Source organism: Aspergillus pseudonomiae (genome assembly GCF_009193645.1).
Source record: "Aspergillus pseudonomiae strain CBS 119388 unplaced genomic scaffold BDV37scaffold_11, whole genome shotgun sequence".
NCBI classification, from domain to species: domain Eukaryota; kingdom Fungi; phylum Ascomycota; class Eurotiomycetes; order Eurotiales; family Aspergillaceae; genus Aspergillus; species Aspergillus pseudonomiae.
The window spans coordinates 392,644-413,638 of record NW_022476003.1 but is presented as its reverse complement, the minus strand read 5'-3'; the positions used below and the strand labels follow the sequence as shown (position 1 = coordinate 413,638).

The following is a 20,995-nucleotide window of genomic DNA, read 5'->3' as shown; positions in this document are numbered from 1 at the left end:
CAGATGCACTCCACGATAGTAAATATTCACTTCGGGTTACTCTACATTATATCTGTCTATCGTTAACGCTGTACCTTATCGGTTGTCGGCCGTTATATAGAAGTCCTGCCAGCGATGTGCCTGCTCGAAGCGCAACATCCGCTTCATCTTTCTATTAGTGACCGGGGCCTCCCTGGTTTCCATCTCCCTCGTAATCGGTGTGTTCGGACACATCTTCTCCAAGAACGCTGTAGTCGACTCGGCGAAATTAGTAATCTCATCATTGACTGCATTGAAAATCTGAAACCCTAGCCCATCCGTCACCAAGCATCGTTCAAACATGAGTCCAATATCCCTTGCATCTGTATATGCCCAGCCATGCACCTTATACTCCTCTAGCCTCTCCACATATCCTTGGAACTTTTCCTGAAATTCGTCCGGTGCGACCACCGCTCCCAATCGCATCACATAGATGTCATTTTCAAACCGCCGCGCAAAGCTCCGCGCCGTGCGCTCCCCACAGACCTTAGACAAGGCATATACATCCATTGGGTTCGCATCGACATCCTCATCCACAGGAAACGACGGATAATCAACATCCCCCTCGGCGAACGACACGCCATACACGGTTATAGAGCTTGCCAGAACGATCTTCTTCACACCCACCCGACAGGCCGCTTCGATCACGTTGTAGAATGATAGTACATTGCCTCGGTATGTCTCTGTATCAGGGACGATCATGTTGCGCGCGTATCCTGCGAGGTGGATGACGGCGTCGGGGACTTGCTGGTGGGGTTCGCGAAAGGGTTCGGTGAGGCGAAAATGCGAAAGCAGGGCGCCGTGGACTTGGCCACTGTCCGTAAGGTCCACCTTCAAAGTGTGGACTTCTGCATTGAGTGGTGGTGGGAGCGGATTCAAGTCTAGGTTCAGGATGGAGTATCCCTGGGCGAGAAGATGGCCGATGATGTATTGCCCTGCTTTGCCGGAGCCGCCGGTTACGATTATTCGCTTGGACATGGCGTGATATGGGGTGTGACTGTAGAATAGGGAATATCGAATCAGTCTTGAGCGTGCTGGAAGGTTGGTGAAGGTATGGATGTTATCAGAGAGGTCGCGCTGTTCGCTCTGCTGGTGGATATTCGCTTTTCCATTGATTGCGGGGCAGTGCGGGGAAAAGAGCTTAGATAGAGATAAGCCTACATTTGCATTAGGTTGATGTACATAAATTAAGTATCCCAGTAATTTGAATATAGACCTCCGTTTATATGATGAAGTCTACGACAGATGTGAGCCAAAATAGGACATCTTAATTTTATGGCAGACTCGCTTTACGGTTTAGGTACATGCAATATAGATTCTGAGTGTTCATCACTGGAAAAGGCCCACAAGGTAAATCTATGAGGACCAAGAAGGGTACAAGGAAAGGAGAAAATAGAGGGAACAAATCAGTTACTCTTCGACGGGCAAACACTGTCGATGCAGAGTATATGTGCTCAGCGCAGCAATTAATCTTTCAGTACTCTGAAATATAACTATGACAATTCGTCTTGATCCTTTGGATATACTCATTGCCTAACAACATAGTATACAGTGCAGTTGGCATACTATAGGTTAGACCAAGTACAACTTGTAAGATATAGTGAACTAGTTCCGCGAGCCTCGAGTCTAGTACCAGACAGAAAACTTCTATTCAGTGTATTGGCGAGGGACACTTTTTTAATATACATATCTCATTCTGTGTTGCCCGAATATGGCAGCATATATATGGTCTCGACCATGTAGTTAACATATGAGTGATGATGAAATTCACACATATCAACAGCACTCGTGTACCATATGAGGCCACGAAAATATATATCAGTTTCCGATGATCTTTCATGAGGTGAACTCTGGATAAGAACTTGCGAGCTATATTACTATTAAAGATACATACATATTCCATGAAATTTATTCAATTTCTCAGGTCTGTCGGACAGCTTATCCTGTTATCAACTTCTGTTGTTCCGATGAATTTGTTCTGGATTGATGAGCGGGTTACTATATTTGGCAGCCAACCACATGAGGCAATTCCGGTCACCCCGTGACTGGGCGATAGTATATCACGCTAGTCACATCCGGACTAGTGCACTATATATGAAGATGGAGAACGCATCGAATGAAACAAAGCATCGTTTGTACACTTGCTTACTGATCACCCCCTTACTTGGGATTGACTGATATAAGCATTCTCGTAGAACCTCAACAAGGGATGCTCGTGGTGCAACGCAATCTGAGATTATTACCTGAGCCTTTCCCTCCCCCAGTCGACGATGCTGTCCTTACGCGTGCGTGGCACGCGTCTACTAGGTCGCGTGACCCGTAATTCTCTCTCAAAGACGCAGGTCAGGAACTTCTACTCAAGGAATGACACGTCCCCAGCTATCAACAAAACATGGAGGTCCTTTGCAATTACCGGCCTGGTTAGTGCACCAGGCTTTTGGTGGTTGACAGCCACTCACGACGACGATGTGCCTCGTCTGGAAGCTTCACCAGCCGGGCACTTAGTGGCCGAGCCGGGTCCTTCCAAAGACGAAGTGACGCGTATCATATCTAAAGACGCATATTCATTTCCAGTCAAGAGTGTTGCTGGAGTGAATAGATATGACGGCACACAGCTGGCGTCCAATAGCCTGTGCGAGGACCGCTTCACCCATGGTATTTTCCCGTCTCCGTTGAATGATGGCGCTCAGTGGATGGCGTGGGCGGTCTTTGACGGACACGCGGGCTGGCAAACAGCAGAGCTCCTGAAGGATCAACTCTTGCCCTTTGTGCGACATAGCTTGGGCCAAGTTAAGTCAGCATCCTCCGAGGAAGGATCCATACCTGATGAGGTGGTTCATCACGCGATCACGAAGGCGTTTGTGGACCTGGATGACTCGATTATAAAGACAGCCTTGCAGACTATTCAAAGTAGCGAGCCGCTGCAGGACAAGCTGAAGAAATTGGCTCCTGCCTACGCTGGTTCATGCGCTTTACTCTCTTTGTATGATTCGGTCACCAGTTCATTACACGTGGCGTGTACTGGAGATTCCAGAGCGGTTCTCGGACAGCAATTACCAGATGGCAAGTGGGAGGCAATTCCATTGTCAGTCGATCAGACTGGCAGCAACAAAGATGAGGTTGCGCGGATTAACCAGGAGCACCCGGGCGAAAAGAACATAGCTAAAGATGGACGGATACTAGGGATGATGGTCTCACGAGCTTTTGGTGATAGTCGGTGGAAGTGGGCTTTGGAGCTGCAGCAGGACCTTAAGGAAAGGTTTGGGGGCCCATCACCGCTAACACCAAGGTATGACGTTCGCACACCACCATACCTAACTGCCGAGCCTGTTGTGACCACGACGAAGATTGACCCGAGTAAACCTTCGTTTGTCATCCTGGCCACGGACGGCATGTGGGATACACTATCCAACCAGCAGGCTGTAGATCTAGTTGGTAAATGGCTGGATGCACAAATTCATGGGCACCCAAACAGCCAACCGAAAGCAGAGTATAAATCTGTCGATTTCGGTGACCTTGGGAACGGGGTGGACTGGGAATTTGAGGAGGGAAGAACGACAATCCAAGATGATAACGTTGCCGTGCACCTAGTGCGCAATTCCCTCGGGGGAAACCACCACGAGCTCATAGCAGGCCGTCTCGCTCTTGGGTCTCCGTTCTCCCGCCGTATACGGGACGATATGACCGTGCAGGTGGTTTTCTTTCACTGCCCACGTCTACCACCGAAGTAAGCTACAAGGACATAGTAAAAGAATCTACGAGGGTTATTTCCTAAACTTTGTGCAATCCTTATCATGTTTCGGTGGGCCCACCAGCTCTGGGTGGCTACTACCACTCCTGGTCGTGGTGTTATCTCGGAATAGCCTCAAATCATGGGGATCCAAATACGGTGCCTGATGTTATCCTGAATGTGCCGATCGGTCACTATGGTAACTCCTTCGTCCACTGATGATACCTCGAGGTTTGAGATATCCATCAAGGCTTTGAAGCTAATCTTGATTGCCTACCTCTGGTGATTCTGGACAAAAGGTGAGAAACGCCCATTCACGTCCAGATCAACTTCGGCTTTGGCATGCTGGGTGTTTACTTTCTTCTCATACCTCATTTGCTAAACCTTAGTGCTAAAGTCATACGAGTTGATCACACTGTGGGCATGCGAATACCAAGGAATGTACTAATGATTGGAGATTTTATCACGGGAGAAACCAATAATGACGGCCAATGAGTCACCTAACCAACTGCTTGCAACGGCTAGCTCTCCGTAGGTATGGGTGAAGTTTAACGCTCAGGTCTCTGTATATCTTCCTCGCTCGCTAAAGACAGGCAGCATACAAGAGGACAGCCTACCATAGACACATTGGCGTGGCTCTCTAGAAGGAAACTACGCTTTATGATATCATCAGCAGCGAGCTCGTCTTAACCCGATATACAATAGGCGTTCAAACATTGAGCAGTTCTGATATGGTAAGGAAATCCTCCAATGTACGTGAGGGGATGAGGTCATGATGTCCAAAAAGTACATACATAACAAGGCTCAAAGGAGAGTAAAGTGACAGACATCAACAACCAGTGAGGAAGACACTACGTTGTGCTGACTGAATCCACGTGTCTTTTCAACAACACAAAAGCCCCTTCACCCTTCGCAAGATTCCCGGTGACCAAGTCAGCACTGTACTTGGGAATGAACGAACCCTCCTTGACAACACCATTTTTGACCACGTAGAGCTTGGGGTCACCTGCAACTTGTACGATACAATTATGCCACGGTGTCGGTATATGAAGAAGATGCGATGCAGTCACATCGCCTTCATCACTGTTGATACCACTACTACCGATTGAATCTAGTTGGCCAATAGCGCGTACCGTCGCAGTGTCAAACAGTCTGATCCCGAATTTGGGGCCGGAGTTATTGTGGGCATGAATTGACAGGCGTAGACAATCCGGGAATATCAGCTCAATCAAATTGGAATACGCTTGGTTTCGCAAGATCATCTCGAAGGCGACTTTGGCTGCAAGCTTCTTTCGTTGTGAGCGCGACTGTGATTGTGTGAGTGGATGTCGATCTAGGTCCTGGAGCATGAATCGTGAGAACCCACGATACAGAGCTAAGGTGGACTTGTCTCCGGATTCGATTTGTGTACGAAGGCTCTCTTCGGAAGGCTGACAGCCGGCTACCAGAATTCGACGACATAATTCTGCGGTATTGTCGAGGTTTGTGGCGAGGTAATGTTGCAGCTCGGGGAGATCCAGCATTCCGACAGCAATCGGGGAAGTCAAAGGTGAGAACGATGTCAGTTTGAACAGGTCAACAAGAGATTGAAACTGAACTCGCTCCGTTTCTTCGCTCATGGCTAGAGAGATGGCTCGATTGAGTACTTTGAGATGTTCACCATATTCATCTACCGTCTCATCATCAACCCCGACTGCCATGGCCGTTAGTTGTAAGATATCACAGGGGCATGAATCATTGACAACTTACTGCAGTCGCTAAAAACGTGACCATCGCTGATGATTGATATTTTAGCTCCAGGTGGATATATTTTTTCGACCTTATGTGCAAACGCGTGCAGTCGGCGCAAGGCAATTTCCTCGCCCCTATCCGGAAGGACACCGATAACCTTCTCAAGATTCGATGACTTGCACGGAAACGCCGGAAGGCACAATTGCAATGTGGAATTATGATACACAAAAAACCGCACTTTCTCTGCAAAGTAATTTCGACCCTGAGTTTCCCATTGGTCATTCTGCACGCAATACCGGAGCTCTTTGTCGAACAAATTCACGATCCGTTCAACTGTTAGGTCTACTGGAGGCTCGGTTACTGCTGGAAGAGTGGTAGCAGTGACATCGATACGGTCCAAGATCAGTTCCGCAAAGAACTGATCTATCGACACTGAGCCTATCGTCCAACCCGGTGGAGCAGGTTTGAGCATGAAACCGACGATGCTGTCCATGTTCGCTCTTTGTCGTTCGTAGATGTCTACTTCCTGTAATTCCAAGTCGTCATCATTTCCAGGTAGGCAAACCTTAAGGCAATGACCCAAACCTGGCTCTGTAGCCATGACTGTCGATTGAATCGCTGACCAGGTACATTGGATCCATTGCGAATGCAGTCCCATGCAGCGGATGAGACCACCGTCAGGAGTTCGTACATATACTCCTAGCGCCCTTCCATGGATTGAAGGCATTGCAGTTGCGCTCTGTATGATGCTCGTTCTCGCCATGTTGACGGCAGAATATGCAGAAGTCTTCTTCATAGATTGGAGGTAAAATGCAAGTAATTCTAGGTCTATCACGTACAATAGCAAGCCATTAACTCAGGGCGTTTTTAACAGCGACGGCCAGAAGGGGATGCTTGAATCATGCCAGAGCCAGATCCACCCACTATTGTCTACCCGGTGCTCGTATTATTACGCAACTTGAAAGGCTGCTAGCGAACAGCACAATCTGTTATTCCCGTGGCAGGATTTAGAGCGAACATGGATCTGACACCGGACCCTTGAGGATCCAGTTAGTGGGGATAATGGGTCCATGCTATTTCCTTAGCTTCCTGATGCATGATACGAATAGAACTTACACGAGGGTCAGACAGAGCCCACTGTGATTTCACTGGCGCTACACTTGGGCGGAATTCGGCAGCTTCGTCATTTGATAGCCAGTTAGCATGAGGCTGTTATTCATGACTCCCACAAGATTCAAGTCCTTAGGAGGTCTACTAGGACCAATGCGGTCACCCGTTCATTCCACTTCAATATTTGGCGCTCTAAAAGACACCAGCACGCCGTGTTCTTTGCAATATCCGAATCACTAACTTCCCGCGGAATGGTCATGCACGCTCTCTGTATCATTATCGTGAAGGCCTTCGGGGTAGGGATCTTGTTTTTGGTAATTTGTATCCTTTCGAGGATCATACCGCCTCGGTACCCTCAAAATATCCCTGCTGTTCCCTTCTGGGTGACTTTGCTTTCCTTGTTTCGCGATATCGACCAAGAGGAAATCTACAGGAGGCATATCCAGAAACCTCTCCAAACCCATGGAGCTATTAAGATATTCTTTGCGGGGCAATGGAATTTGCTTGTACAACGATCAGGTTATCTCAACGAGATTTTTAGAAACGAGGACTTGTATCAGAAAAGTGGGAACCAGAAGAAGATTCCACACAGCGTGCTGGCTGAGTTCTTAGGTCTATTCCCGTCTCTCACCCGATTGCTCTATTGCTGACAGTTGTGCCGAAAGGTGACAACGTGATTTCCTCCCGCGGCACAACATGGCGACTCTATCGAGACATTATCACGCCGGGTCTTCAGGGGCACTTTGACACAGGTCTCGTGGCCGCAAATGCAGAAGAGCTTTGCTCTTCGCTTTTAATGCGGCAGAATACCGTGGGCAACCGGGGTGTGCTTGTTCAGGATCTCCTGCAACAGTTAACCATCGCTAATGTTTCGCAAGTACTCTTGCAAGCAAACCACGTCTGTAGCCTTCTTTAATGAGTCCAGCTTATTCACCACTGATATCAAAGATACAGAAACCTACCAAAGGAAACGAACCATCGCTTCATCAGCTCCAACTAGCTGTAAAGAGGGAGATCTTCAAACCCATCTTCATGAACTTTCCAGTCCTGGACAGATTCGGTAGGCTGATCCCGTGCCGTGTGAGAGCCCGAAACATGGTGGAACAATTCTCAGCCGCATTGGAGCGCTCTGTACGGCATGGCCAGGGATCGCCCCAACCTGCCAATCTAGGGGCACGTTTAATTGCTGCGAGAGATAGTGGGGTACTCACGGAGAAGCAATTCCGGGACAACCTGAAAGTGCTTTTTGTCGCCGGACAAGAGAACCCGCAACTGCTCCTGATTTCGATGCTATATCTGCTTGCGAAGCATCCGGTAAGCGCGTCAAATCATCCATAGTGGACGTATCTGATGTGATAGAATGTACAATCTCGACTGAGGCAGGAAGTCGACGCGTGTAATACACAAGACCCCTCGAAGGTTGCTTTCAGCGAGCTTCCCTATTTGACATCCGTTATCTACGAAAGCCTCCGTCTCCTGCCTCCTATCTCACAACTCATCAACCGCAGGACGTCACAAGACCTCGTCTTGGGAAATCAGATCTACATACCCAAGGGCACATACGTCGGCTACAACTGCTACTCTACCAACCGTGACCCTGCAGTCTGGGGACCGACAGCGGACGAATTCCGGCCAGAACGGTGGGGTCAAAGTAACACAGAGATTTTGCAGTGTTACCGCCAGAGGAGAGCCCGTGCGGAATTCGTTTCTTTCCACGGTGGTAGCCGCGCCTGCTTGGGGGAGAAATTCGCGCTCCTCGAGGCCCGAGTGGCGCTGTTTGTTCTGATCAGCAGACTCTCATGGCTGCTGGACCCTGAATGGCCAGATCGTAAGACGCCGGTAAGTCGTGTTTTTAATTCCTGGGGCTGGCTGCATCCTCGAGGGAAGCAAGAAAGGAGCAGAGGCTGACTCGTAGTGTTTCAGGCCGGTCCGCTGTACCCAAGAGCTCTCCGTCTAGTTTTCACTGAACGGAAGTAAAGGCCAATTGCATCTAGGAAACAAGTCAGAGGAGTGCTTTTTTCTTTTTCATTTTCTTTCGCTCTTCGTTATTTTATTTTTATTTTCTTAGGAACAATGCAGTTTGGCTTCTGCAGGATGGTTCGTAGAATAGCTTCTCTTACGTACCAGAATCGCCGGAAATCTCCGATGTCCAAAACTAGGCAAAGAAAAACTTCTCTTTTCTTCTCTTTTTTCGCGTATTCCGGCTTGCTCTGACTATAGAAAAACATGAATGGTAACAGAAAGAGCGAAGCGAACAATGGTCTGTGCTACTCCATGTCAAAGGAAATGTGCGCAAAAGTTCTCTGGTGCTTACATTTTTAATCTCGCGATGTGGTGCTTGTGTTCCTTCGCCCCAGACTTGGACAATGCCTTTTGCCTGCCAAGCGACGCTAAAGAACAAGATGCGCCACGCGATATTTCTAAGTTCTCCGCGGATGCGCTTCTTGGTGCGACTCATGCCCTGCTGAGCCGTCCGATGTGATGCAAATTACTCCACGGAGTTGAGTCAGTCGAGGGAAGCTTTAAAAGTTGACAAGTGGTGGAACGGTCACTACAGAAACAACAGGGGACGTCCTTTCATTAGGGCTTATTGTCTGTCGCGGGTCCACGCAGATGCACAGGAACGGAGCAGAACATTCTTTCATTCCAATCGTAATACAATGTTACAAAACAATAGACTACTTGTCTCACAAAATGTTCATAGGACAAATTCCCATGATATGCCATTAGTTGCCTGCTCTAGCCTCGCTCAATGGCACCTTCGCATCTTCGATACCCTTCGGAATGTCCACCCAGATGTACAGCAAGCCCGCAAGGAAAATAAGTAACACGTTAGGGATCATGGGAAACCGCAGATTATGCGTATGATCTTGGATCACGCCCTGGACAAGGGGATTAATCCATCCAGTGGCAAGATCCAGCGTGATCTCGAGACCAAAAAACTGTGCCTCAGACCCACAGGGGATGAGCGACGCAAAGACCGTCCTGTTATAGGATCGCAGCGCGCTACTGGTGCTCATGAAGAGGACCTGTTCCACCCAGAACTCGGCGGCATGCTTATACCCGATCGTGACGTGGTTGCTGATCCCAATGCATCCCCACAGAACGCACAGGAAGTTGACGCTCAAGAAGAAATAGGCCCAGCTTTTGATCGGGACACGGACATGTGGATAGAGAAACAAAAAGCTTAAGCTACCCATGCAGGCGAAGATCACGTTGGTAAAGGACCAAACGTGATAGACGCCCGAGCCTCTCGCGATGCCGGTGACCTCAAGGAAGAGCGACTGAGTCAAGCCGAGGAAGTTGGAGTAGCCAGTGTTCCACAGGATCCAGCCAATGCAGAACTTGAATGCTTCGGGATACTGACGTGCAGACCCAATCATGCGTATCCACCCTTTCACGGCGAGGAGCAAAAGATTCTGACCCTTGGGCCGCTCTTGACCCGGCACCGAGGGGAGCATGAATTGACCAATGGTCGCGAAGACAACTGCACAAAACGGTTCAGATACGAATCTATATGTGGCGCGGAGCCATACTTACTCGTAATGCAGCCGGCAATTGTAATGGCGAGGAGGTAACTGAAGTAGCCCACTTGCGCATATGACCCGATCCCGTAAACGAGGATGATACCAATGAGCAAGGAAACAATACCTCCTACATTGCTTGCAACCAATGCCAGAACACTCACAGTGAAACCCTTTTTCCATGTACGCTTTGTGTCCGGATCGGCTGCTGGAGATGCAGAGTGCAAACCACCCACCGAGCGCATGAAAATTGGGATGTACGATGCCTCAATAACGGTATATACGCCTTGTACGGTAGTGAGCAAGCAATACAAGGTCGCGAGCGCATTGAGGTGGCTATAGTCGGCCTTTGTTAGACCGGCGAACGGCAGCGCCAGTGCGCCAAATAGGAGAATTGAGCACAACATCATAGTTTTTCGATATCCTGGCTTGCAATGAGCGAGTCAGTGAGTGCTTCCCCGTGAGGCCTTGGTGAAACATATAGTGGGGATGCCCTTACGCGAGTAATCTGCTACGCCAGCAGTCATGATAGTGACAACGCCTTCCATGGCGCGACCAATCGAGCGTAGGTAGAGCCTGGTTTGGTCAGTGGCACTTCCCCAAAGATTACGGTGAAAAGCATACACATAGCTGACATAGTCAATTTCTCCTGCGCCGAACTTCACCAAGCATTTGATATGCCCTCGGCGAGCGCAGGGTTTGTCTGATCCCGGCTGATGGCCAACGGTGTTCGCTGCAGACTGGATTGCCGCCGAGACATAATTGAAAGCCATTGAGCTAGTCGGGCCGGTCTTGTTTCAATCATCAGTAAAGGAGGTACTACAAAGATGTCTTGGAATATCCTCACAGAAAAGCAGAGAATTAGGTATGCCCATAGTGCCTTCTTGGTACTGAGGGAGGCCACTTGTTGACTGTTGATGGTGGCTTCGCTGGCGTACTCTTCATCAGAACCAGTATTCTGTTCATGGGTGCGGATATCATCCTTATCCCGATCTCCTCTCAGAATGGGATCTGTGGAACGCATGGTCATATTAGTGACATGTAAAGTGTGTAATAGCGAGGGTTCACAGTGTCATCTATAGACAGAGTATACAATGCGAGACCAAGATGACCAACCAGGCAAATATGAAAGATGTTTGATATAAGTAATGGTCAAGAAAGCCTTAGTCTAATCAGATAAACCGTATGAAAGAAAAGAAAGCCAAAGTCCCAGCCAACTATGAGAGGCATACTGACTAACAAGGTGTATGTGCGCAGGATTGAGCACATTTTCATGGGTACGATTTATTGTGGAGAATAATAGCCCTTATTATTATACCTTGCATTTTCACCATGGAACTCCACTGGTGATACGAGGTTTAGGGTGACTAACTAGTTCAATGAGGATTACTATTACCTATTTTTCTCTCTTTCATTAGTAAGTAAAACTTTCAAGACTTTCTTATACCTAGGACACGAACTGCTTTGTTCGTGCAAGGCGTTCGCGTTGGTCTTTCGAGCATATTTTCGGACATGACAAGCCCTGCCACCAGCCCACCGAACGAGCCAGGCTCAGTCGCAAAGGGGGAAAAGCCGTCAAACTTTGGTACTGCGCCGGAGAAAACAACAGCAAATGCAGTCGCTCAACCGCCGCCCTATACGGCCTTCTCTCGCCCGAAGAGAGTGTTTATTCTCGCGGTGGTCACAGTGGCCGGCTTCTTGGGTCCATTGGCAGGAAATATTTACCTTCCTGCCTTGCCTGTTTTAGAAAATGAGTTCCAAGTAAGCGCTGCAGCGATCAATGCCACTGTTTCCGTATTCATGGCGGTATTCGGTTTCGGTGTGAGTCTTTTGACACAATCCCAGGTTGCCAGCGACGATGGTCTAACGTTTACATAGCCCCTCTTTTGGTCGAGCTATGCGGATTGGAAGGGTAGAAGACCATTGTACTTGATATCTCTAGTAGTATATATCATCGCAAATGTTTTGATGGCTGTCCTTCCGACGAACTTTGGTGCTCTGGTGTTTCTGCGCATCGTCCAAGCATTTGGCTCATCGGCTGTAGTGTCGATGGGCGCCGGTACAGTCGCTGATGTATGCAGTACCCTTTTTCTTTTGCCAAAGGTTTAGTTATACTCACCGTATAGACAGATCACGGAACCCAAGCGACGTGCCCGGGCCATGTCATACTTCATGTTGGGCCCTCAGTGCGGTCCTATTTTGGGTCCGATTCTGGGAGGCGCAATCGTTGGTCAAGCAAGCTGGAGATGGATTTTCGCATTCTTGGGTATGCGACTCTCTTGCCTTTTTATTCCTGCAGCTCTGATACAAGCCTAGCAATACTGGCGGCTGTGCTTTGGCTCATCATGCTTCTATTCCAGCCGGAGACTCTTCGAGCCCGAGTAGGCAACGGAAAGCCGTACAGTGATAAAGGTTGGGTATTATGGCCACCCAGCCCTTTCTCCTGCCTCGCCCCCGAGCCCGAGCGCGGTCTCCCTCCCCCGAAGCCTACTCTAAAAGGCTACTGGCGTCTCTTTACCTATCCTCCCATCGGTATTGTCTCTGTCAACACCGCCATTCTCTATTCGTCATATTTTGGGATCGCGGTCCAGCTTCCGACAGCGCTGGAGAATGTTTATCACTGGAACTCGACCCAGGTTGGGGCTGGGTATGTTGCCGTTGGTGTTGCGATGGTTGTGGGCTCCATCGTTGGCGGCCGAGTATCCGACTGGCGTCGAGCTCGCATGGTCAGGGTCCTTGGAGAAGATCAAGTCACCCCGGAGACCAGGCTCCGGGACCAAATTGGAGGCATATTGCTCTGCGTCGCTGGTCTAGCAATGTTTGGCTGGTTTGTTGATAGGGCAATTCATCCGGCAGCAGTGCTGGTGTCAACATTTCTGGGTATGTCTGCCTCCCTTGGCGAGGTTTACGGTCTGTAAAGGGAAAACGAGAGAAATCAAGCTAACGGCTAGGATCTGCCCGCAGTGGGATTTGGAATGTCTTGGATTTTCGTGACGACTAATGCTTTCCTTACCGAATGTATCCGCCAGCAGGCTGCCCAGGCCTTTGCATTGGGAAACATGCTTCGTAGCCCTGCGGCGGCAGTTACTGCAGCGATCATTCATCCATTGACCGTGAGGATGGGATGGGGCTGGTGTTTCACAGGGCTGTCAATATTAAATTTCATTCTAGTCGGGTCAGCAATGGTCATCCTACGCGTCAAGTCGCCTGAGTGGAGAAGGAGAAGGTCTGCCCAGATGGCAGGGAATTAGCTTGGGCAGTTTATGACCATGAAATAAATGTATAACTCTCCATATCAAATTAGGATAAATAACAGAATAGCGCGAACACCTTTCATTCCTTCCAATGCTAGCATGCATATTGCAAAAACGAACGAAACGGAGATGTTCTCGTTTTACGAATACCTTAGCTGTCATCTTTGAGATCTATATGCGCACGTCATCCCGTTTACGGATCACCCCATAGATAAGGCGTGAGCGACACATGCCAACTGATATTGCTTTCTCCGCACTCAATTAACTTCGATCTAAACTTGGCAGGGCGGGCCTTTGAGTTGGAGAAGGATAAAGGGAGTAATTGTGTGATAGCCACGAGGTATTGTGCATATCCGTTTAAGCCTTGGCAGAGGCCATTTTGGCCTTCATTCATGATGCATGAATACCGCCGTATTTCTTCTAGCGACGTAGCTGCTAGCTGTTATCTCCTTCTTCTGGATTCTGCATCCTGAGTTTCCTACTTTCTTCACTGCTGCTTACTGTCCTCACCGCAGCCATGGAGAAAATCACGAATTCAACAGTGTTGTCTTCCGCTGGAGAGAGCAGCTCCGACCTTGGAACAGAAGATGAGAGAAGAAAAGCCTTACTCCAATCTTTTACGTCGGAAGAGGACAAGCGAATCCGGAGGAAGATTGACAGGAGGTTCTTGTTTTTGATTGGCATGATGTATATTATCAAAACTGTACGTACCGAGCGTCATTCTCTGATTTGCGCAAAGTTGCTGTTTCAATACTCATGTTAATGCATCTTAGATTGATTATACCAATGCGGCCTCCGTCAAGGTGTTGCAAGTTGGAGAGGACCGCAATGTGCTAAACGAACTTAAGATGACATCGGACGAATACAATTGGGTCCAGTCGATTTACTTCGTTAGTTCGCCTTTGATCCATTTGCAAAACTCCGATTTGGCTGTTCTCAGCTCTGTCCACAGCTATCAGGAGCAGAATATGAACGAAGAGTAACATCTTATAGATCAGCTACATTGTCTTCGAAGTTCCGAGCAATCTTTTACTGAAGCGGCTCACGCCGCGTCTATGGCAGTCGCGAATCATGTTAACGTGGGGTATTGTCCTCGCCTGCCATGCGGCAGCAAAGAACAAACAAACTCTCTGGGCGCTGCGCTTTCTCTTAGGGATGTGCGAAGCAGGCATGTTTCCCGGAATAGCGGCACAACTATGCGGCTGGTACCGCAGCGATGAGATGGGCAAGCCCATCATGTGGATGTTCGGCTTTCAGAACACGTCTGGCATTGTAGGTTCGCTGTTAGCATATGGAATATCATATATGAACGGGTTATGTGGAATGAGCGCATGGCGATGGTTAGTATCAAATCACACTGCACACGTCTTGAACTAACCAGCCCCAAGGGTTTATTTATTAGAAGGTCTATTCACCATCCTCTTTTCCGGAGTCATCTACCTTGTCCTACCGGACTGGCCTAAGTCCCCCAGGACCAGGAAGTGGCTTTCAGAACGAGAACAGGACTATGTCGAAGCACGACTATCCGAGAACGCACCCAAAACAGCAGACTCCGACTTTTCCAAAGAAGAAGTGATCGCATCGCTCAAGGATCCACGAACCTATGCCTTCATGCTATCCCAGGTTCTCGTCAATTTCTCAGGATACGCCTTAACATGGGAGCTTCCGACGATCACCACCAGCCTTGGATTTGCCGGGCTTCCACGCAATCAGTTGCTAAATATCCCGCCATCTGCGGCGGCAGTTCTGGCGATTATCTTCTCAGGCTGGTTCCTGAAACAGGCATATCTGACTCGCCCTGCATATACCATGTTTTGTATCATGGGGCCGATGCTTGTTTTTTTCATTTTGCTAACGGTCTTGGAATCCCGTGTCGGGATCTATATCTCGTGCGTGCTGGGCAATATGTTTTATTCGGTATATTTCATTCCGTTCTGGGCATGTAAGTTTGCTTCTACACTCCGCGATAGCTCCCTTTTTCTATAGCCCGACGTACTAACTCTGACACAGGGCGAACATCATCTCTAAAAGGCACTACTGGTGCCGCATTCACGTTAGCTTTCCAGTCATGTGTTGGTCAGGTCGGCGGCGTTATTGGACCGCAACTTTTTCAGTCCAAGTTTGCATACAACGGATATAAAACCCCATTCGGCATTTGTGCTGGTGTAATTGGTGCCGCCTGTCTAGCGAACCTATGGACGTGGTGGTTGACAAGGAATGTTGAGTGGGATGTCCGTAGAATCCGTCGGTTAAGAATCAAGGAGGAGAAGCAGGGCCGTATATATGCCGAGGACGATGTAAAGGTCTATCAGGAGCGGCAGTTCTACAAAGGGGTGACAAAGAGGGAATCTGAGACGAATGTGGCTGAGGCAGTATAAAGTAGGAGATATCACGATGTGGTAACTTTCATTGAAAAGACTTTCATAGTCACAATGTGGGGATTATACTGCATATCCAAATACGTCCGAGCCTTTGAGGTCCGGCAGATTTAATTCAAGGACATTCATGACCTTGGAAAATCGAGCTATCACTAGAGCGACTTATGCAAGCGAACTGATGATGTGATAGAAGTGGGGAAGAAGCTAATGAATGCCGTGCTGAACTTCCTACTTTGATTGCCGATGTTGAAGACTAGTGCATTAGGGAGTAGTGCTTCGGATGAAGTCCGCAGATGTAGCTGCAGTAGTATGAACGTGCTCTGATCCTCGAAGCACGTCAACCGGAGATCATCCTGCTTCTGTACATGCAGTTGATAGGCGCTGTTGGGGTAGGAAATGGACGGTAAAGTGTAATAGTTTAATTCAGCCAGGCGTATGCCGCTAGAAAGTGTATGCATACTTCCTAGTTAAAAAGCATAAAATCCTAGGTTTGGCCTGTTTCCCATATGTCCGACACCCCCTTGTCCACCGAGCTTCCCTAGAGTAAGGACAAGAATGAGAGACACTAAAGATACTGTCGCCTGTGAGCAAAGCTCCATTAATGGCGACAGGAAAGATAAGACCCTCCATTACGCAAGTCGTGGTCAGACACTCAGCGAGGAGAACGCTGGTACTGATACTATTTCGGGATTCGATGCCCAGTGGATGAGGGCACGAACATCCCTAACTGCCGAGGAAGAGAAAAAGCTGTTGCGTCGGGTCGATTGGCACATCATGCCACTTTGTGCGATAATGTTTCTGTTGAAGAATATAGATTCCGAGAATGTACGAGAGTACTCATTTGTTCAATGACAATACTGACCTACTTTACATAGGTCGCGAATGCGAGGATCATGAACAAGGGTACAGAAAGAAATATATTGACACAACTTGGCATGACCACTGATCAATATAATCTCGTTACGGTTCTTTATTACGTGGGTATCGATTGGCATTCTTCGCGATTTCGTTGACACCTTTAGATTCCATATATTGTTGCGGAAACCCCGTCAAACCTGTTATTCAAACGACTGCTTCCCTCCAGGTGGCAGTCTCGGATCATGGTAGGCGTTTAAATGGGATTGCTACATGATACGAAACTGACAGCAGCAGATTAGTTGGGGAATTGCCCTCGCCTGTCATACAGCAGTCAAGAATAAGGAGGGACTGTACGCGGTGCGCTTTATCCTTGGCTTGGTAGGGCCCCTGGTGATTTGATTCGGTCATGTAGATGACTCACATTATGGTTTAGTTCGAAGCTGGATTGTTTCCTGGAGTTATTCTCCAATTATGCTACTGGTATCGGCCTGATGAGATGTCACTAAGATTGCTTTACTTTTGTAAGCGGGAGCCGGCCTGCCGAAGCATTTGCAGTACTAACAGGACAAGATATCCTTGGAAACTTCTCTGGAATTATTAGCGGCGTACTAGCCTACGCGTTTGATACAGTGTCCGGGTCTCATGGATTATCAGGTTGGCAATGGTGCGTTTCGTCGTATCTGTGAGGTATTTGTTACTCACGCAGAGATGTTCAGGCTCTTCTTAACAGAGGGCATTATCACTGTCGTGTTCGGCATATTATTGATATTCATATTTCCTGATTGTATGTATATCATCCCTTAGCTGGAGACGATAAATAGTGAGACTAATCATGAGGTGACAGTCCCTCCTCAAGCCAAATGGCTTACGGAGAAAGAGAAGGCGTTCATCCAGGCCCGATTGCCACGCAACGCACCTCGAGCTGAAGAGGTCAACTTCAATTTCCGTGAAATCTTCGATTCACTGCGAGACCGCCGGCTGTGGCTTTTTACCCTGATATGGGCCTTCTTTACCGTAGGAACGCACGGTCTACGATTCTACCAACCGACTGTGATCGCAAACCTAGGATTCACGTATGTCCCCTAAGCTTTTATAGGTATGCTAAGCTGAACAAAATTAGGGACATTGCAACATCCCAGCTTCTCAACATTCCTACCTCCGTCCTAACGGTCCTCTGCATCGGCGTTTTCGGTATTTGGGCCGACAGCTCCCGCCTTCCCCGACCTCTTTACCCTCTATCTTTCCTAGTCGTCATCCTCGCCTGTTATGGTGTCCTCTACAGCTTCCCCAGCAACGGCGCCGTCTATGCCGTGACCGTCATCGCGAATGCATTAGGAAGTGCGTGGTTCCCATTGATGTGGCCGTGGCGCGTACAAACCACGAGCCGTGCGACTGGCTCTGCCTTCTCGATCGGCTTTGTGAATAGTTACGGTCAGATCGGGGGTGCTATCGGACCGCAGATATTCCAGAGCAAGTATGCGCCGCATTATACGGTGCCATTTGCCGTTACGATGGGGCTGATAGCGGCTTGTATTTTGACTACCCTTGTCACTTGGTGGATAACCAGGGACACGGAGAGAGCGACAAGGAGGTTGAAGCTGGCTAGGCTGGAAGCTATGAAGAGAGGGGAGGCAGTTTTGGATGACGTTGTGGACAACGACTTGGCGAAGAATAGAGACGTGGAGAGATCAGGAGTATAATTGTCTGTCCACAAGTTGCCAACTCCAGCGGTTATCCGGCGAAGCACTACCCTTCATTACAGCACGTCTCACCTTTGGACAAGACCGGCTTCAAACAGACCCCAATGCAAGGCTTACCTTCTTTGACAGTGCGTCTTTGCCCTCGTTCTCACCCTGCAGGAGGTATCAATAAATATATATAGGACCTCAGCGTGTCTTGCTAGCAAACCTATAGGAAGTCTACAAAAGTCAGAAAATATCCGGTCGTAGGCATAGTCTCTGTTTATGAAAGAATTCGGGGCTGGGAAGGCCATAGATGTTGAACGTTATATTCAATGTTGTGGGAGAAGATCGAAGAGTAGCAGGCTGGGGATGACGTCACATTCCCCGGATTCTCCAAAACAGAGTAAGCGGGACAAGTGTTAATCCGGTCATGAAATCAGGTGCCAAATTGACCGCTTGTTTGTCTTCATTTTCTCATGCCAAATGCACACACTCACACACTCTCTCTTCATGAATTAAATTTCCTCCCCTAGTTTGATGTCCCCTCCATCCCGCAAAAAGTCTTTACGCTTGAGGCTGTACCAATGGCTCTGGCGACTTCGGAATCTCAGCACACCCTTGCGGCTCCGAGGCAGCCTGGTCCGACTACGCCGATTCCATGAAAGCCCCCTTCTCGCTCTAATACGCCTATTGATTCCATTTCCAAGCTGGAAATTTCCCGTTCCAGACCCGGTTGCGCCCATTGATATTCTCGGCAATGTGGAATTGGAAGAAAATAAGCTAGAAAACTTGGACGACCTCCGGAGTATCCCACTCTGGCGCGCGCGAGACACCCCCATACGATCCCTCTACCGAATGTATGAGGCAATGGTATCCGGTATGTACGAGGCGCTCGGTCCCGAAACGGAATACTTTTGGTATCAGCGGAACTGGTCGTTGCAGGGTATTCGCGACCCACGGGATACCGATCCGGTGCGATATGCCATTCTAGCGTGTCTGGTGGAAGAACTCGTGGTTGCATTCAACTGGCGGTTGAGTTTAGGTCTACGTCGGGACCGCAACCATATTATGCGAGAAACAGGAAAGGATTCTTTCCCTCCGTATGCGCCCCTCTCGGGTCCGATTTGGACGAGCTCGGTACCGGCACTTTCCCCCGAAGACCTCGATCGGTTTCCACCCGAATATATTTCCGACGATAGCAAGCTTGTGCTAGAGGCAGATGGAGTGAACAAAGTCTTTGCTCGCCGAAATATCGTCACGAATGTTGGCTGGCTTTACACCATCTGAATCAGCCGCCCCCAAACCTACACGCACATATTAGGACTGGTCATATAGATTCTGTGGGCGACTTACCGTATGAGCCCCCCATGATTCTGCCAGCACTGGCTGCTACGGGGCCACCAAGGCAACACCTCGTGCCGCATATGGTCCCGTCATGGCCATCGATCTCCGTAGGATCAGAAGAAGATTTCCTCATTGTATTTTGCCTTGTAAGCGGCCGATACGCGTTGCATCGTCTCGTGATCCGGGACCACGTCGAAGCCGTTGATGTTTAATGTGCGATAATATTCCATGTCCAGTTTCCCCCCTTTGTCGTTCTTCAAGAGGTTCAGCATCGCCAGCGCATCAGATAGATCTAGTTCAGCCTTCCGGCCCCGGTCCGCTGCGTAAATGCGTCGCAATTTCCGTTCCAACGCCCATTCGACCGGTGCAGAAAGAACGGTAATCTGATTCCCGGACCAAAGTACAATATTCTGTTTCAAGGCCAGGCTCATCAGCAAGTGCCTCGCCTGCTTGGTCACGAACAGGGCGACATCGTCATTCGCCCAATTTTGCGGGTATCCCAGCTCGTCCGCGACCTGCACGATTGCCTCCCGAAGCGATTGTTTGATGTCATTGTCATTCGCCCAGTCAGGTTCCAGCAGGTAGTCCAGGTCTTTGGTGGTTTGTCGGTTCTTGAGGTGGGCCACGGCGAAAAATCCTCCGGCCGCAATGACTTTAATGGGTGCGAAAGCAACAATGATCGGGATCGCGGCCAACTTGGAATCCAACAATCTAAGACCTGGTATCGGGTTAGGGGACAGACACTTCCATTGTATGCGGAAGGGTGCTGATCTCTTGCCTTTGTAGAAGTCTTCCGCTCCTAGATATTGCTTCCTCTTCTGCATGGTGAGAAGCAATTTCGTTTCGCATGTCGGGACGGGGGCTTGGATGCTTAGTTATCGTGACGGCCATGGTGGAATCTCCGCGGATTGCCACGGTGAAGCATGTTGTGTTGGCGACTGCTGCTGACGCACTGGTGCCCATCTCGTCGGCAGTCCATTTCCCGCGGGGCATTATTGATCCACACTATAGGCAGACAAAGGGCTCCACGCCCTCTCGTGTCGCGCTCAGGAGTGGCGCAAAGTATGCCAGGTGGGGATAAAACCCAAACTGTGAGGCTTTGGCTGCCAATCCCTCTCAGACTTGTCGTAGCAGGGAAGAGTCCGATTCATCCTTCGCGCGCCGACCTGTCAGTCACCTCGGCTTTACCTTCCTGCCTATCGGTACGAGCAGGACTCTTTGCCTTTCATTGTGGAAGAGGTTTGCGAAGGTGCCGACTTGGCAGTGATGCTCAAAGCCCGAGTGTGCCATTGCAAAGGGCAGTGAATCGGAAGACTCCACGCGTTAGAATGAGATGTGTTGTCCGACGATGGTCTGGTCGTTGTCA

At 49.0% G+C, this 20,995-nt stretch overlaps 9 protein-coding genes across 9 annotated transcripts; 5 read left to right on the top strand and 4 right to left on the bottom strand.

Annotated features, from left to right (window-relative positions):
- Positions 1-75: 75 nt before the first annotated feature.
- BDV37DRAFT_290763 (NAD-dependent epimerase/dehydratase family protein) lies at positions 76-996 on the bottom strand (the record flags this gene model as incomplete). Its single annotated transcript, XM_032088798.1, has 1 exon — positions 76-996. The coding sequence occupies one exon, from the start codon at positions 994-996 to the stop codon at positions 76-78; it is 921 nt and encodes a 306-aa protein (XP_031944803.1).
- A 1,238-nt stretch (positions 997-2,234) lies between these two features.
- On the top strand, positions 2,235-3,931 carry BDV37DRAFT_290761 (PP2C family serine/threonine-protein phosphatase). Its single transcript, XM_032088797.1, has one exon. The coding sequence runs from the start codon at positions 2,289-2,291 to the stop codon at positions 3,747-3,749; it is 1,461 nt and encodes a 486-aa protein (XP_031944802.1). The 5' UTR covers positions 2,235-2,288; the 3' UTR covers positions 3,750-3,931.
- A 668-nt stretch (positions 3,932-4,599) lies between these two features.
- On the bottom strand, positions 4,600-6,080 carry BDV37DRAFT_280015 (isocyanide synthase family protein; the record flags this gene model as incomplete). Its single annotated transcript, XM_032086462.1, has 2 exons — positions 4,600-5,441; positions 5,498-6,080. The coding sequence occupies 2 exons, from the start codon at positions 6,078-6,080 to the stop codon at positions 4,600-4,602; spliced, it is 1,425 nt and encodes a 474-aa protein (XP_031944801.1).
- A 602-nt stretch (positions 6,081-6,682) lies between these two features.
- Positions 6,683-8,566, top strand: BDV37DRAFT_269258 (cytochrome P450; the record flags this gene model as incomplete). Its single annotated transcript, XM_032084335.1, has 6 exons — positions 6,683-6,754; positions 6,796-7,201; positions 7,243-7,487; positions 7,544-7,903; positions 7,949-8,428; positions 8,513-8,566. The coding sequence occupies 6 exons, from the start codon at positions 6,683-6,685 to the stop codon at positions 8,564-8,566; spliced, it is 1,617 nt and encodes a 538-aa protein (XP_031944800.1).
- Positions 8,567-9,315: 749 nt separating this feature from the next.
- On the bottom strand, positions 9,316-11,382 carry BDV37DRAFT_290758 (MFS transporter; the record flags this gene model as incomplete). The annotated part of the gene is made up of 5 exons (XM_032088796.1): positions 9,316-10,076; positions 10,130-10,537; positions 10,613-10,904; positions 10,961-11,124; positions 11,346-11,382. 5 exons carry the CDS (start codon positions 11,380-11,382, stop codon positions 9,316-9,318), a joined length of 1,662 nt encoding a protein of 553 aa, XP_031944799.1.
- Positions 11,383-11,625: 243 nt separating this feature from the next.
- Positions 11,626-15,745, top strand: BDV37DRAFT_269255 (major facilitator superfamily domain-containing protein; the record flags this gene model as incomplete). Its single annotated transcript, XM_032084334.1, has 8 exons — positions 11,626-11,934; positions 11,992-12,186; positions 12,244-12,379; positions 12,430-12,993; positions 13,883-14,070; positions 14,430-14,707; positions 14,756-15,309; positions 15,378-15,745. 8 exons carry the CDS (start codon positions 11,626-11,628, stop codon positions 15,743-15,745), a joined length of 2,592 nt encoding a protein of 863 aa, XP_031944798.1.
- Positions 15,746-16,300: 555 nt separating this feature from the next.
- On the top strand, positions 16,301-18,209 carry BDV37DRAFT_269250 (major facilitator superfamily domain-containing protein; the record flags this gene model as incomplete). Its single annotated transcript, XM_032084332.1, has 9 exons — positions 16,301-16,570; positions 16,621-16,722; positions 16,898-16,993; positions 17,037-17,124; positions 17,159-17,267; positions 17,320-17,387; positions 17,448-17,676; positions 17,724-18,034; positions 18,064-18,209. 9 exons carry the CDS (start codon positions 16,301-16,303, stop codon positions 18,207-18,209), a joined length of 1,419 nt encoding a protein of 472 aa, XP_031944797.1.
- A 500-nt stretch (positions 18,210-18,709) lies between these two features.
- On the top strand, positions 18,710-19,657 carry BDV37DRAFT_18985 (uncharacterized protein). Its single transcript, XM_032079642.1, has one exon. It carries the CDS (start codon positions 18,823-18,825, stop codon positions 19,570-19,572), a length of 750 nt encoding a protein of 249 aa, XP_031944796.1. The 5' UTR covers positions 18,710-18,822; the 3' UTR covers positions 19,573-19,657.
- A 24-nt stretch (positions 19,658-19,681) lies between these two features.
- BDV37DRAFT_18976 (uncharacterized protein) lies at positions 19,682-20,825 on the bottom strand. The gene has a single exon (XM_032079638.1). The coding sequence runs from the start codon at positions 20,451-20,453 to the stop codon at positions 19,743-19,745; it is 711 nt and encodes a 236-aa protein (XP_031944795.1). The 5' UTR covers positions 20,454-20,825; the 3' UTR covers positions 19,682-19,742.
- Between the last annotated feature and the right edge of the window lie 170 nt (positions 20,826-20,995).

Bases quoted from the DNA above. Each gene is read 5' to 3' on its own strand.
- BDV37DRAFT_18976 (XM_032079638.1), bottom strand. From the start codon at position 20,453: ATGCAGAAGAGGAAGCAATATCTAGGAGCGGAAGACTTCTACAAAGGC.
- BDV37DRAFT_18985 (XM_032079642.1), top strand. From the start codon at position 18,823: ATGTCCCCTCCATCCCGCAAAAAGTCTTTACGCTTGAGGCTGTACCAA.
- BDV37DRAFT_290761 (XM_032088797.1), top strand. From the start codon at position 2,289: ATGCTGTCCTTACGCGTGCGTGGCACGCGTCTACTAGGTCGCGTGACC.